The sequence below is a fragment of the Siphateles boraxobius genome, unplaced genomic scaffold (genome assembly GCF_051911475.1).
Source record: "Siphateles boraxobius isolate OS27281-9 unplaced genomic scaffold, OSU_SipBor_1 6, whole genome shotgun sequence".
NCBI classification, from domain to species: domain Eukaryota; kingdom Metazoa; phylum Chordata; class Actinopteri; order Cypriniformes; family Leuciscidae; genus Siphateles; species Siphateles boraxobius.
Window position 1 is genome coordinate 27,099,292 of NW_027509186.1, and position 14,622 is coordinate 27,113,913.

At 39.1% G+C, this 14,622-nt stretch overlaps 1 protein-coding gene across 1 annotated transcript in view; it reads left to right on the forward strand.

The window, feature by feature from the left end:
- Nucleotides 1–14,622, forward strand: part of sik2b (salt-inducible kinase 2b) — a 49,354-nt gene that overhangs the window by 17,509 nt on the left and 17,223 nt on the right. The window contains exons 5-11 of the mRNA XM_077208541.1: nt 3,190–3,314; nt 3,818–3,941; nt 8,332–8,552; nt 8,657–8,809; nt 8,916–9,074; nt 12,828–13,059; nt 13,531–13,815. Of these exons, the coding sequence (XP_077064656.1) occupies nt 3,190–3,314; nt 3,818–3,941; nt 8,332–8,552; nt 8,657–8,809; nt 8,916–9,074; nt 12,828–13,059; nt 13,531–13,815 (1,299 nt within the window). The remainder of the gene's footprint in view (nt 1–3,189; nt 3,315–3,817; nt 3,942–8,331; nt 8,553–8,656; nt 8,810–8,915; nt 9,075–12,827; nt 13,060–13,530; nt 13,816–14,622) is intronic.

Genomic DNA, 14,622 nt, shown 5'->3' on the forward strand with positions numbered 1-14,622 from the left:
ATTTGCTTTCTGCCCAAACTCCACTCATGATGGTAGATTGTGATGTTTTGCACAGCAAGTAATGCAGTGGCCAGTCACAGAGGGTTGTCCCACAAGGCTTTGTTAAAGGTCTCTTTTCCTTTAGCCTTCACACTGATGCACAGTCAGCCTCTTAGAAGATGGCCGGAGCTGGGTCACTCAAAGAAAGGTCATCAGCCTTTTATGTTCCACTTCAAACATTTTTGTGCCTGTGCACATTTTTTTCATGAATAAAAAAAAATACATTTTGATGAAGCAGAAGACACTGTGAAACTCTAATCTTTTAACCGTGAAGACCCTTCCCCATACTGTATAGATATAAAGAGCAATATATATATATATTTCAATTCACAGAGATTTTGTATTGTGATTATATGAAAGATTTAAATGTCAACGCTTGAAGCAAGAAAAGAGTGTACATCTGTTTTTCCATTAATTCGTGTTGAATGAGCAAACCTGTGGGAGTGGTAGACTTCCTGGGGTTGGCCAATGATTGGGAAACCGGATAAAAATGGTTAAGATTTATCTTTACACAACCAATCTCCAGCACAAATCCAATGCACAGTGTGTCACGCATGTCAACTGCATAACGAAATTATGAGAGCCAGAACTATTGACCTCAATAAAAGCTTTTATTTAAAGTAACAAAAAGATCAGGTCTGCCTGCCTGTAAATATGGCACTAGCCACTGTTTTTCAGGAGTTAAGCTCTGGGGCCGGATGATATTGAGTGATTCCTGTATTGAATGTTGAGGCTCACTCCTGCAATGTCTGCCGCTGTACTGCCTAGAGCATTGACGTCAATTCCTCCTGCTCAGCATTCAACTCATGAAATGGGTCAGCTCAACTGATATGGACTCATCATTCCGGCTTCTTACATCACAGTCACAGTGTAATGTAACTACGGATGCTTTTTATCTCTCCTTAAGGTTCACATTTTCATTTTATGAGGTCCCTGAAGCTCAGATTCTAGAAAAACTCTCAATACTCACTGGAATTTAAATGAAATCAGATGATTTGACATCCTACACAGTAAAAATGTTAAATTTTATATCTATGTAAGGTTATATACTTAATACAATTATATACAATAATATTATATATATATATATATATATATATATATATATACATACACACAAACATACACGTATATTAAGAAAATTTGTGCTGTGTTGGATAATTATAAGGGTGGATTTAGTAATACAATTATGATTGTTTTCCCCCTGTTTTAAGTTAGATCTGTTTATAAGCTTATTTGTTAGAAACAACTTACTCAGGTTTGTGCTTTTGCATTTGCACAAATTTATGAACAAATACTGACTTGTGATCTATGCTTTAAAGGAATTTTGACCATTATACACAAGTAGTATCAGATTTGTCTTAGAGCCATATTTGAAGCCATATTTGGCCATCTCGCACCACTGTCTTAGATTTCTGGCAGTGGTGGCCATTGTATCTAATCTCAGAGCACTTTGTAAAGCTTTTCCAGCCCATTAAAGCAAGGGTGAGGTGGTGATGACGGTTTCCGTCTTCAGGGTTTGCACGGCTATGATCCACTAAGCCCTGTTACAGATGCTGCTCAGTCTTTGTGTTGGCTTAGCATCCTTCTGTTCCTTCATTGAATGTTATCAGCATACCATGTTATACAAATTTGTCGGTAGACATAGTGTGGTATAATGTCAACTTAGTCGCTTTAACATTTGAAGTGACCTTATGTGATGCAGTCTGATTTTCTGGTCATTCACACAGTGTTACAGCTTGTTAGGCAAAGTGTAAATCAAGTAACAGAATCATGTTTAATTCCTTTCATCAAGAAATAGTTTGAGTTCAGTTTTCGTTTCTGTGTTGATGTGTTTCCTATCGAAGTTCAGATGAAACCTTTTAAAGGGCTTGTCCCTTTTACAAAATAGGCACTAGGTATTAGTTAAGTCACAGCCATGAACATAATTCACTATTTTCTAGTCAGTTGTAGGCGGTATTAGAGAAACTGATATATTCATTCTAGATGGCATTTGATTGGACAAAAATCTGTGTAGTGCAGAATGAGTCATCTGCATGTTTGCTCTGTTTCTCAGAAGAGGAAGACTACATTTTAAATGCGTTATCTAATTTTCACTTGTATCTAGATGATCTCATACATAACACACATGGGGTCACAAAACTCTATTTTAGATTTAATTGGATCTGTAAATATATATGCTGTCTGACTGTACTTCAGGCAAATTACACTCTAACAGCAAAGTTTGTGTGGGAATTATTTTTTTTTTTTGTAATGGCCTCTCAGTAAGTACAACAATATTATTAGTCATCAAAGTAGAAAGAAGTGGGCTGCTAAAGAATAATTCTGTGAGCTTTAAGGATGTGTGGAGGAAATGTGTTTTTGGTTTAGGATATTGGAGAAAGATGTTTTTGCAGTGTCTGTATTGTCAGAGGCATGGGTAATTTAAGGCAAACATTGCACCTCTGGTTCATCAGTTAACTGATTTTGCACAGAAATGATGGTATGCAGTTGGAAGGATATTATATTTCTCAACTCTTGACAATAGATGACAAATGAACCACACACTTACAGGACCATTATTCACCTTTTTCCACACTAGCCAAAAGCAGGTAAAATGAGAACATTTAACCGCCATTAACATCTTACCACATTATTTTTATGAATAAATGTGTTTTATTCATATAAGAATTTAAGTTGTGATTTTTTTTTTAGCCCTGGAAAAGCCATGGAAATGTGCTATTCAAAGGTTTGGGATCAGTGCTAAGAATTAAATACTTTTATTCAGCAAGGCTACATTAAATTGATAAAGTAAAGCTATTTATAATTTTTTTTTTTTTTTTATCAAATAAATACATTTCTATTAATTTGACACTAAATACCAGAGTAATGGCTGCTGAAAATTCAGCTTTGCCATTACAGGAAGGAATAATTTATATTTTAAAATATATAAAATAGAAAACAGCTATTTTAAATTGTAAAAATATCTCTTTTTAGTGAGTTTAGTCTCTATTAAATGCTTTTTTAAACACACCAGTCATGATTAACTGGAAAAGTTCAACGGTCACTTGGTGTGGGAACCTTGATAGTACAATCAATATTGAGCACAGGCATAGCCAAGCCTGTCAGTTTCATTCTTATTTCACCGTTCTCTCCTTTTCTTTTGTGTAGATTTTGGCTTTGGAAATTTCTTCCAGTCGGGAAAGCCCTTGGCCACATGGTGTGGGAGTCCTCCGTATGCAGCCCCAGAGGTGTTTGAGGGACAGCAGTATGAGGGACCTCAGCTAGACATCTGGGTAATGCCACTCTGCACTGCCAATGTATCCGTGCACGTTCACACTGCAGTGTGTTTGACAGTAAATGATTAGTAAGTCAGCTGATAGTTGTTTGTGTTACCACCTATTCAACCTTTGAGAACTCGACTGACGTCAAAGCGTAAACCAAACACCCTGCGGTTCATGTGAGAGAGATAGAGATCAGATCATGTGAAATTGCTCTTGCTCGCTTTTTACAGCCATTAAAGGAAGAGTTCACCCACAAATCGGAAGTCATTTACTCACCCTCAAGTTGTTTCCAAACCCATATGACTTTTTAATTTGGTGAAATTCTCACATACAATGAGAAAAGAGCAGCATATACCTCCTGTTAAACATCTCAATTTGTGTTCCACAAATTAGAAAGTCATACAGGTTTGGAAGGACATGCGGGGAAGTAAGTGTTGCCACATGCCACCTGTACATTTGCACATCATATTCTTGTTTTTCACCATTGAGCCGACGCTGTGTGTGTGTTCCTGCAGAGTATGGGGGTGGTTCTGTACGTGCTGGTGTGTGGTGCCCTGCCCTTCGATGGGCCCTCTCTCCCCGTCCTGCGGCAGCGTGTTCTGGAGGGCCGTTTCCGTATCCCTTACTTCATGACAGAAGGTGAGACATTCTCCTAGTGCACAAAGCCACCACCAGGAGAGTTTTCTGGCGGCTGTTGCTGTTTTTTGTTGTTGTTTTTTTTCATGAAATTCAAGCCTGGTCAATTAAAACATTCCATAAGTGCTTGGCTACAGTTTGTGTGTGTCTGGACTGGATAAAGAGGAATGGCTCTAAATGATCAGAGACATTGAGCAGTGGAGCATATCCCATTGAAATTAGTTATGAGGGTCCACTTGTAAACTAGTTATCATGTAACCGACTAGTCTATTAGTGAGCTTGACTGGTAGGGTTGCACTGATATTACAATTCTGGTCGATACCAATAAGCCGATTAATTATTTTCATTCTAATGATGATAAACCAATTAATTGCTGTTTTTGTCCAAATATATCCAATACATTTTAAATGCTACAAGTGAATTTAGGCGTCACAACATTATAATGTGTATATTAATTTTCAAATGTACTAAATTACATTTAAGAGTGTTGTTAATTTTTTTGTGTGTTTTTAAAAGTCAAATTTAAGTGAATGTTAGACAACACCAAAAAAGGTCATCAACACTACCATCCAGAAGTTCGGGTTGGGCAAGATTGATTAGGCTAATGTTTTTAAAAGAAGTCTATTATACTCACCAAGGCTGGATTTATTTGCAGTTATTGTGAAATATTATTACAATTAAAAATAACTGTTTTCTATTTTAATGTTTTTTAAAATGTAAGTTATTCCTGTGATGGCAAAGCTGAATTTTCTGCATCATTATTCCAGTATTTAGTGTCACATGATCCTTCAGAAATCATTCTAATATGCTGATATTTCTTATTATTATCAATGTTGAAAACACTTGTGCTGCTTAATATTTTTGTGGAAAAAATTTCAGGACTTTTGATTCATTTGTGATATGTTTTTCATTCTTTGAGAAATAGAAAGTTGGAAAGAACAGCCTTTATTTTGAAATATAAGTCTTTTGTATTATTATAAATGTCTTTGCTCTCACTTTTGAATGTGTCAATTTAAATTCAATTTAATGTGTCCTTGCTGAATAAAAGTGTTTATTTCTTTAAAACAAAAAATCCTGTTCACCAAAACCTTTTGAATAGTAGGGTAAAAATGTAATGTAAAATATGGTAAATTAGCAATTAATAAATCTATCAAACAAAGTCTTTAATAATATCACTAATATGGTACTGATTATCAAGCATACCTACTGACAAGTTTATTAGAATTTTTTTTGTTATATTTTTATCATTGGTTCCACCATTGTTTTTTAATAGTGTGTCAAGTAATAAATAGTACTTTGGAAATGCATCTCGAGAACATGCTAGCTATATTAGCCTACTTGTTAAATGCTCCTAATCAACGCATTCCAATCAGGGTCAGGTGACCCAGAAAGCCATCTAGTTATACAGGGATTCCTTAAACCTGATGTGTTGTCCTAGGCAGAGTAAAATCAAAGCAGTCAACGTTCGCTTCACTCTTTTTTAGGCAGAATAATGCAAGCCGTAAAGGACAAGATTGTGTTTGAGAAAAAAGAAAGGAGAGCAAGAAAAGAGAGAGAGATAAAGTGATCGGGCAAAGGTTGAGACGCAAGACAGTTCAGACTATCCTGATGGCAGTGAGTCAGTTCATGCCAGACTCTGAGAGAGGGAGGGGTGGTCCGCTTTTGACGTATGAATCATAATGTCACATTTGTTCATTTTTCAAAAGCTTTGCTCACTGTGATTAAGCACGGATCAGGTAACCCGAGGAAGAGCGAACACATGTTAACCTACCGGTCTTGCCAGGATGGCCCCTGATTTGGGGGGAGGGGGGACGGTAGTTGTGGGTCAGTTGACTTTGTTCAAGACATTTAAACAATTAAGCCACGTTGAGAATGTTAGCCCAAAACTCATGTCCTTGCGGGTCCCAAGTGAAACTGTTACTCCCCTAAATGAGAACAGTGTGTGGGTTTCCTTTACATTATGTTTTCAAATGCTCTCATCACACAGGATTTCACCCCACCACTGTCTGCTCTCAGCCAAGACTGCTTGCACACACCACACACTTCGTGCTTCACACTACGTCACACAGTGAATACAGCACACACCGTTGGGAAAGATTATGAGAGCCTGGTGTGCTATACAGGGAACTTTGGCTTATTTTTCAGTTAAGGAAAAGTACTTTTCCAGAATAGTCCTGGTAGCTTTAATGAGAACTCAAGATGAGATGGAACATTCAGGAACTTGCACAATAATGGCATTATCTTCTAGGACATGTAGGACAAGTTCTCTGCCCTTTGGAAATTTGTTTGGAAAGTGAGGGCGGCAGTGGCTCAGTGGTTCATGTAGGTTGTCTACAAACCGAAAGGTTGGTGGTTCTATCCCCGGTTCCACCTGACCAAGTGTCGAGGTGTCCATGAGCAAGACACCTAACCCCAACTGCTCCCGACGAGCTGGATGGCGCCTTGCATGGCTGACACCGCCGTCGGTGTATGAGTGAGTGAGTGAATGGGTGAATGTGAGGCAATATGTAAAGCGCTTTGGTGGCCATTGGGTCAGTGAAAGCGCTATATAAATGCAGTCCATTTACCATTTACCATAAATTAGGAGAAAAAGTGAAAAAGTCTTAAAAAAATGTTTGTTTAATTTTTTTATCAAGATTATTATTTGTGGCAAGAAGGGCGGGCCGAGAGCCGTGAGAGACTGGTGCGAGGCCGGTGGCGTGATTGATAATATATATTTCTCACGAAAGAGCTACGGATTCATAAATGGAGGAGCGAGGACAGTGAAGGACGAGAGAGATTTTACGTTATGTTTTATTTATGTGTGTGCGGCAGTCGTCCGTGAGGGGCTGACGCTTTTACTTTCGTTCTGTTTTGGTATAATTAAAGTGTTTGAATGTTAGCCGGTTCCCGCCTCCTTCCCTCAACAACATACCGCGTTACATTTATTATTTTATTTTTTTATTATTTTATTCTTCCTTGTTATTGCCTTGAACAGTCTTTTGTCCTGACTTGGGATTAATACATTTGATCTAGCCTTAGTTTTGATACGTCTTTGAATTTACTCCAGGGTTAATATTAATGACTAAAATGAAAACCATAAAAAAACGAGCTTATGCTGCGTTCACGCTATGTCATAACCGTAGTTATGAGATGGCAACCCGTGACGTTCGTACTTGGAGATGTTCTGATAGTATTAGAATGAATTATGCATTTCTGTGGCAACACTATCAATGCCAAAATTAATCTGTAGCTGTCAGGTGGTACAAGTCAGAGCTCTAAGTTGTTTACAGTCATTATTATTGTAATGTTATGTACTTTGAGACATGAGGCAATTTAAAAATCTATTGATATCAGTATAAAAATCGAGTTTAAATTGAATGGTCAGTAAAGATAATGTTCTAAAGTCTCAGATGATAACCATTCATCCTAAAATTAAGGTGTAGCCATTGTTCTTCACAGTTGTATTTATGCTTATGATTTCTACATGAATATATTAATAAGATTCTCTGATTCCCCCTGCTGAAGTGAGGGAGCCATTGGGAGGAGGATGTTTCCAGCAAGCGGACATCCCACTGTGTTTTAGCACAAGGAGTGTTACTGTAGCCGTGTGACTCCCTCTGTTTGCTCTCGTGTCTCACAGGCTCTCCAGCAACCATAAATGCGACAGATTAACAGGATGAACAAGTCTTGAAAAAAAATAGTCAGCAATGAGCAACAGGAGCATTAAGCACGCTCGCATCACCACCAGCCCTGTGACGTCAGTCTCATTCAGCCCAGCTGAGTCAGACGTGGTCAATAGTCAAGGACACAGGGACAGACAGAAGACCTTGTGCATTCTCGGATGAGATAATTTAATTAAGGTTTGTGTTGGTCTGACAGTGCAGCATTTGTTGGGCAGTTTTCGCCAGGGACTGTAGACAAATCTTGTCCTAAGCAGTGGAGGGTACAGGCTGTCACCAATGCTGAGTGTATGTCTCAGATGCAGCAGTGTTTACTGTGAAGCAAACACACTGTGACCTTTTCAGGTTGAGACTGTACAGAGCTGCTGTTCTCACTGCTGAGACAAGCACAGAACTTTCTTACTGCTTCCACAATTACGATAATACTTGACCAATAATAATTTACTTATTACCGTTCAGAATAAACAGTTCTTCCACCAAGACTTTTTCTCCTCCAACATACACCACTGTTATCTTTTATAAAAGAACGTCAAAAAGAAAAGCATTTCTTTTCAATATAAATCTTTCACTGTCACTTTTGATCATTCAAATACGATTTTATTATAGTATTAATCTCTTTAAAACAAAAATCTTACTGACCCCAAACTTTATTTAAAAAAAAAAGTTCCCCATCAATTCCTGGGTACAGGATGTGTCATGTTTATCTTTTTCTTTTCCTCTCTTATGTGCAGACTGTGAGCATCTGATCAGGCGGATGTTGGTGTTAGACCCCTCTAAACGCCTGTCTATAGGACAAATAAAGGAGCACAAGTGGATGGTGATGGAGATGCCTGTGCAGCGGCCGATGTTATATCAGCAGACTGCAGAGGGGGAGGCTGGTGTGGGAGAATACAGTGAACAGGTGCTCAGGTTGATGCACAGCCTGGGCATCGACCAGCACAAGACCGTAGAGGTGAGACATGACTCTGATTTTAAGAAATGAAATTGCATCCTCAATGTTCATAAAAGCTTGGCTAATGGCCCTTCTTTTTAATAATTTCTCCATGTGTTCTGCAGTCTCTTCAGAATAAGAGTTACAATCATTTTGCTGCTATCTACTACTTGCTGGTTGAGAGGCTAAAGGCCCACCGCTGCAGTTTCCCAGTTGAGCCCCGACTTGACGCCCGCCAGAGACGTCCCAGTACGATTGCAGAGCAGACTGTCGTCAAGGTAAAACTCTTCAAATTGCCTCTAAAAGTGTAAATGTTAACAGCAGTGCAAGTATGATGTTGGCCAAGCTGTTGAGTGTTTCCGGATCTTTTTCTCTGCACCGCAGGCGAGCAGCGCTGCTCCTCAGGTGAGCCTCCTGCCTCAGAACGTGCGTATCCTGCGATCCCCAGCTATGCCTCAAGCTTCTGTGGACTCCTTCACATTCCCACAGTCCACCTGTGCTACTGAGCACAGCCTCATGGAGGAGGAGGTTGGGACACCCAAAGTGAGTTAGAAATGGATTAGATGTTCAATTATAGGGGAAGGAAGCTTGTGTTTCTCTCTGTTGCTTGTTTAGGTATTGATTTTTCTATGAAAACTTCATTGAGTTTTCACTGAAGCGTTACAAATGTTTAAAATAGAGAGGTAGGTGGGTAGCTAGAGGTAGATATAGTCACCTTTTTCTAAATAGCACTTTATATAATACAGATTATTTCAAAGCAGTTTTACAATGATAACAGGAAAATTATGTATTCCGGCTGTTGTTCTGCTGAAGTCAGTTCAGTGTTGATTCAGCTCCATTATAAAGATCATCAATTATTAAATTAGTTCATTTCATCTACAAAGCAGTTCTGCAGAAAACGGTGATGTCATCGTCCAGCTCTGTTCACTTCTCATACAGCAGAGTCAGTACAGTCAGATCAATAAGATCAATAATATTGTTGAATACTAAGTGTCCCCAACTAAGCAAGCCATATATTAGAATATAGAAAGTCTATAAGATAAATAAATATTTATCTATGTCTACTACTGTATGTGTGCAGTTTAACAAAATCTCCCATAAGCCCATTCTTCTGAGACATTCTTTCTACATTGATGTGCAGCTGCAGGGCTGTTGAGACGCTGATACAAACAGCTGTTGTTACAGAGTTGAATCTGACTGCTGCACGCTGAGTGCTCTTACACTCCTGCCCTACATTGCTGTTAAGGAACGTTAGTCCTTCCAAGGTCAGGCAGTGGGCCTGGCTGTCTGCTCAGGCCTTCTCATCACGCCCGCTCCCCGAGGAGCCTTTTGTTCAGAACCATCCTGACAGACGGCCAGATCGGCTGCCAGCTTGGCATACAGAACAGGAATAACAGCACAGGAGCCGGCCAGCTCTGCCACTCGTGTCTACTTCACTCACTCGAGACCTAGTTACGCTGTCTTCATTTTTATCTGTCTGTTTGAGGAGGAGTAATCTGCTCCCTCAAAGACTCTTCTTTCACTGACACTCGCACTGTTTTTATTACATTTTATGTCGATGAGGGAAAAGCTGTTTTCTTTGATGGTTTTACGTAGCCTTAGTCTTTTTTGTCTATGTATCTGATGGTGAGGTGAGACGTCCACTGTGAGTGTTTCCCCTTGAGGCCATCCACAGCTGTTTGGCTTACATAAGCGGGTCAGACTGTAGACGTCTCTGGCAGTGACACACATTGGACGTGACAGCTGTCCATTCGCTCAGTCATTCCACTCTTTCTTGTCTCTCTCTTTCACTCTCATACACTTGCACACCACAGACTGTGGCTTTGTGTGTTTCGGTATTTTACCATCTTCGGAAATGTGGAGTAATTGAGCGTTCATGGCTTTCATACTGAACATTGCATTAGCTAATTCCTCTATTTAACATTGTGTTTGATAAACAATGTAAAAAGAAATCCAATTATTGTTTAAATTTAGTTTTAGTAATTTTGTTGTGATTTTATTTATTGGTTTTGTTACTTTAAGTTCAACTAAATGTACATGAGAATTTTTGTCTTGGAAATTTTTTATTTAGTTAACATTTTTGTTTCAAGTAATTCATTTTTATATGGTTTTAGTTTTAGTTAATGATATTAACCCTGTTCAAGAATTGTTTAGGTCATAAAATATCTTTGTGACTGATTGGAGGATGGATGGGAGAACTTTTTGTGACATCAGCAAAAAACAGAAGTTGTTTTTCAACATTGTGTTGAAAGATTACAAAACATAATTGCATAAAATAATTCCACACAGGTTTCCTTAAACATGTCCCTGTGTGCCATTGCCTGAACAAACAGATAGCCCCCACCCAAACTTACTACTTGAGATAGTCAAACAGCGATTGTGTTAACACATTTTGGAGAAATCAACCTATAAATGGCTTATTTATAGTGGTCTCCACTTTCTCCACATGAGATAGAATTCAATATTTTAGCATTGAAAAAATGAGACACGGCCCCTTAAAGATCAGAGGGGAAATTGCGGCACTCTCTCCAGTACGAGATCATCAAATCTGAAGCTTGATCTCAAAGTACAACACGACCGCAGGTGGGGAGGGGACGGCTGGGATTACATAATTTGTTCAGAGTCCTAGTTGTGAATAACAGAGGGGCAGGGCACAAAGATGGGCTGAAATGCAAAAAGAATAAAGAATAAAGAGAGGATCTGTGGCTGTTCTTTAACCGTGTTTTGGGATAACAGCATTCCTGGCCCAGCATGTTGCAGGAAACTCAACTCATCCAGATGATCCATGTTGGTTGAGTGTGTGTGTGTGTGTGTGTGTGTGTGTGTGTTTGATGGCACGTCTCTCTCAGTCTACTCTGTCTGCATGAGGCTCTGACGGCCCTCTCAGCCAAAACACACTTCCTGTCCCTGCATTCCAGACTTCCACCCCCTCCTCTTCAGCTCACTCATTCGTTTGAACGAAATGCAGGAGTGAAAGAGAGGGAGCAACAAAAAGAGGCAAAAAGGGAGAGATTGCAGAGCTTTTGTTTACTCTCACTCAGTTCCCAAATCATTAGGAAATGTGTTCATCAAGTTCTGCCTGTCATCGGACAGCACGTAAAAGTACATGTGCATGGTGCTGACTGAGTGGAAATGTGCCTCAGGACTGTGGGTGAATTGTTAGGGCTGATGGGAGATTAGAACTAGTTTACGGGAAATACAGTGCTGGGAGGCATGTGGGTGAAATGTCTTATCTACAACACCAGTGTAAGTGAGAGTTCATGCAAAGTAATAGAAAGAAACATCCTGAAAAGTTGATCTCCCCAAAAAAATCTCCCAAATATTTGAAAGGAAATACAGAAATTGCTTATATACTATTCAAGTCACCTTTATTTTTATAGCGCTTTATACAATAAAAATGGTTTCAAAGCAGCTTTACAGTAATAAACAGGAATATAAAATAACTAATAATGCAAATTTAATCAAATATGAGATTCAAATTCTGCTGTAAAACAACTATATCAAGATAATAGTGTCATTATTCAGCTCAAGTCGGTTTAGTGTTGAATGTACTACACTAAAGAAACAACTTTATGTCTTACAGTGTGGCTCAATATATTTCACAGTTTACAGTTTATTTTTATATCAAATCTTCAGGGAAGGCTTTCCATAATGCCTGCTACAGACTTGGGTACGACATGTATGTAGACTGCACCTATTGAATTGTAGGCTACGACACAAGTTAGTATAGATGAATAAAACGTCATCAGCATACGCCTGTGGTAAACAAATGGATCCTGATGAATCGCACTTTAGCAATTGTTGTTTTTATGTTTGGTGAAAAAAAGAGGAGGAAGCGAAAGAGGAGAATATGGACACGGTCGTGACTAGGGAAAAGAGAACAACTTGGCATGCCAATTTTGCAAATGAAGCTTGAGGCAAGTAGTTTTAAGTTTTAGCGCCATGATCAATACACCATTTCATGTTGCATTTTTATTGGTTAGTCAGTAGACGTAGGTCGCAGCAGCAAACACACTGTGAGATGATGATGCTAAATTTCCGACAGTGTCAGAAAATTATTGCAGGCAATCTTTGGTCACAACATCGTCACTGTTCGATGTAGGACCACTGTTTAGGAGCCACGATCACAGAAATCAGCACGATTGGTCATCTTTCATCTGGGACAGCCCAAAATCGTACGATGTGTATCAGGCGTTAGATGTTGCAACATGGCTTTGGGAATTTCCTTAAGCACAGTAGCATCATTCAAATACTGTTCGCCACATTTTATTTACAAATCTTAACATTGTTTTCCAGGTCAACGGCTGCATGCTGGATCCCTTGCCCCCCGTGGCCGTTCGCAAATCCAGCGCCTCGTCTCCCAGCAACATGATGGAGATGTCTATAGACGAGGGCATCGAGACGGAGGAGCTGGACACTGAGGATGATCACACCCATGTCTTCAACGCCTATCAGACGGCCCGCTTTGGTCAGCGCAGACACACGCTGTCTGAGGTCACCAACCAGCCAGGAATCGTGACCAGTGGAGGTGGGTGTGGCTTGGGGTAACCACATGGTATAGGTTCAAACCCCCCTTCATTGTCAATAAATCAATTTGGGAAAAAATGACAATGAATTAACAGTAATCTACTATTTCAAAACTGTTAAAGTCCCCCTGTAGTCAATAATTGTATCCCTTAAAACTAAAATTACATATTTCAATGTTTTTTCTTTGAAAAAAAATTATTCATGCTTTAAAATATCTTGAATGTAACTACACCCTGCCTCATTTAGTAAACGCGGTTCTATGAATATGCACATTAGCCCCGCCTCCACTCACTCTCACAGTTTTGAAGGAGAAAATAATCAGCTATGGTGTTGACTTATGCATTTGCACATGGTTTGTCTTAAAGCATATTAAAACACCACATAGACATATAAACAACATTTAAAAGCTTGATTTTCACCACAGGGGGACTTTAAGATTATAAATGAGTGTCATCTCATTCTCTTTACCCAGGTAAACTGTTCAGCATGGGTCATAACCCCTCTCTGGGTAGCGTGGACACAGAGTATGACATGGGCTCTGTGCACAGTGACTTCAGTCTGCTGGAGGATGCACCCTCTCTTAACGAGGTTGTCCTGGCCAACACACCCGTCACCCGCCTGACTCCGCCCTTCATCAGCGCTCGTCCCGCTAACCCCACCATGCAAGCGCTGAGCACCCAGAGGAGAGAGACGCACAACCGCTCTCCCATCAGCTTCCGCGAGGGCCGCAGGGCGTCAGACACCTCACTGACGCAAGGTGAGCAGCATTCTGTGCTGTCCATAAGAATAAATACACAAAAGTTTAGTGAAAATAAGAATTTAGTTTTTCACTAAATTAATATATTTATTCAACAAAGGCATTAAATTGATTAGAAGTGACAGTGACTAATTTTATATCGTTATAAAAAAACTTTTTCAAACAAATGCTGTTCTTTTAAACTTTTAAAGGAGAATCCTGATAAAAGTCTTAACAAAAGTCTCCACAAAATTATTGAGCAGCGCAACTGCTTTCAACATTGATAATAACAAGAAATGTTTCTTGAGCATCAAATCAGCATATTAGAATGACTTCTGAAGTATCATGTGACACTCAAATTTGTTATGCTGATGTTATTTTTGTTATATCATTTCTATTAAATAAAATAATTAAAATAAAATAAAATACTAAAATATAAATAATTTTTAAAAAGTGCACAAGTTGTTACAAGTGATCTCCGACATCCACTGTGGTACATGGATTAGATTAAAACATTTCACTACTCTTCCTTGTCTTCTCTCGCACTTATTGTTTTTTTCACACTCTCTCTCCCTGTTTCTCTCTTGTTTTCCTCCTCTAAATGCCCCTGCCCCCGCCCATCAGATGATTCATTGAGTGAATCAGGGAACGCTTTGAAGATTAGGCCAACTCTGTCCTATTGAGTTCTCTCATCCTGTGTCCTGAATAATTACCCTTAATCACTTGAAGTCCTAAAATAACCTGAGAGTCCCTTTTTTCAACCCATCTACCCTATTCTGTTTAGCTGCAGAGAAGTCAAGAGTCACTAAACAGCATTTTAATATGCAC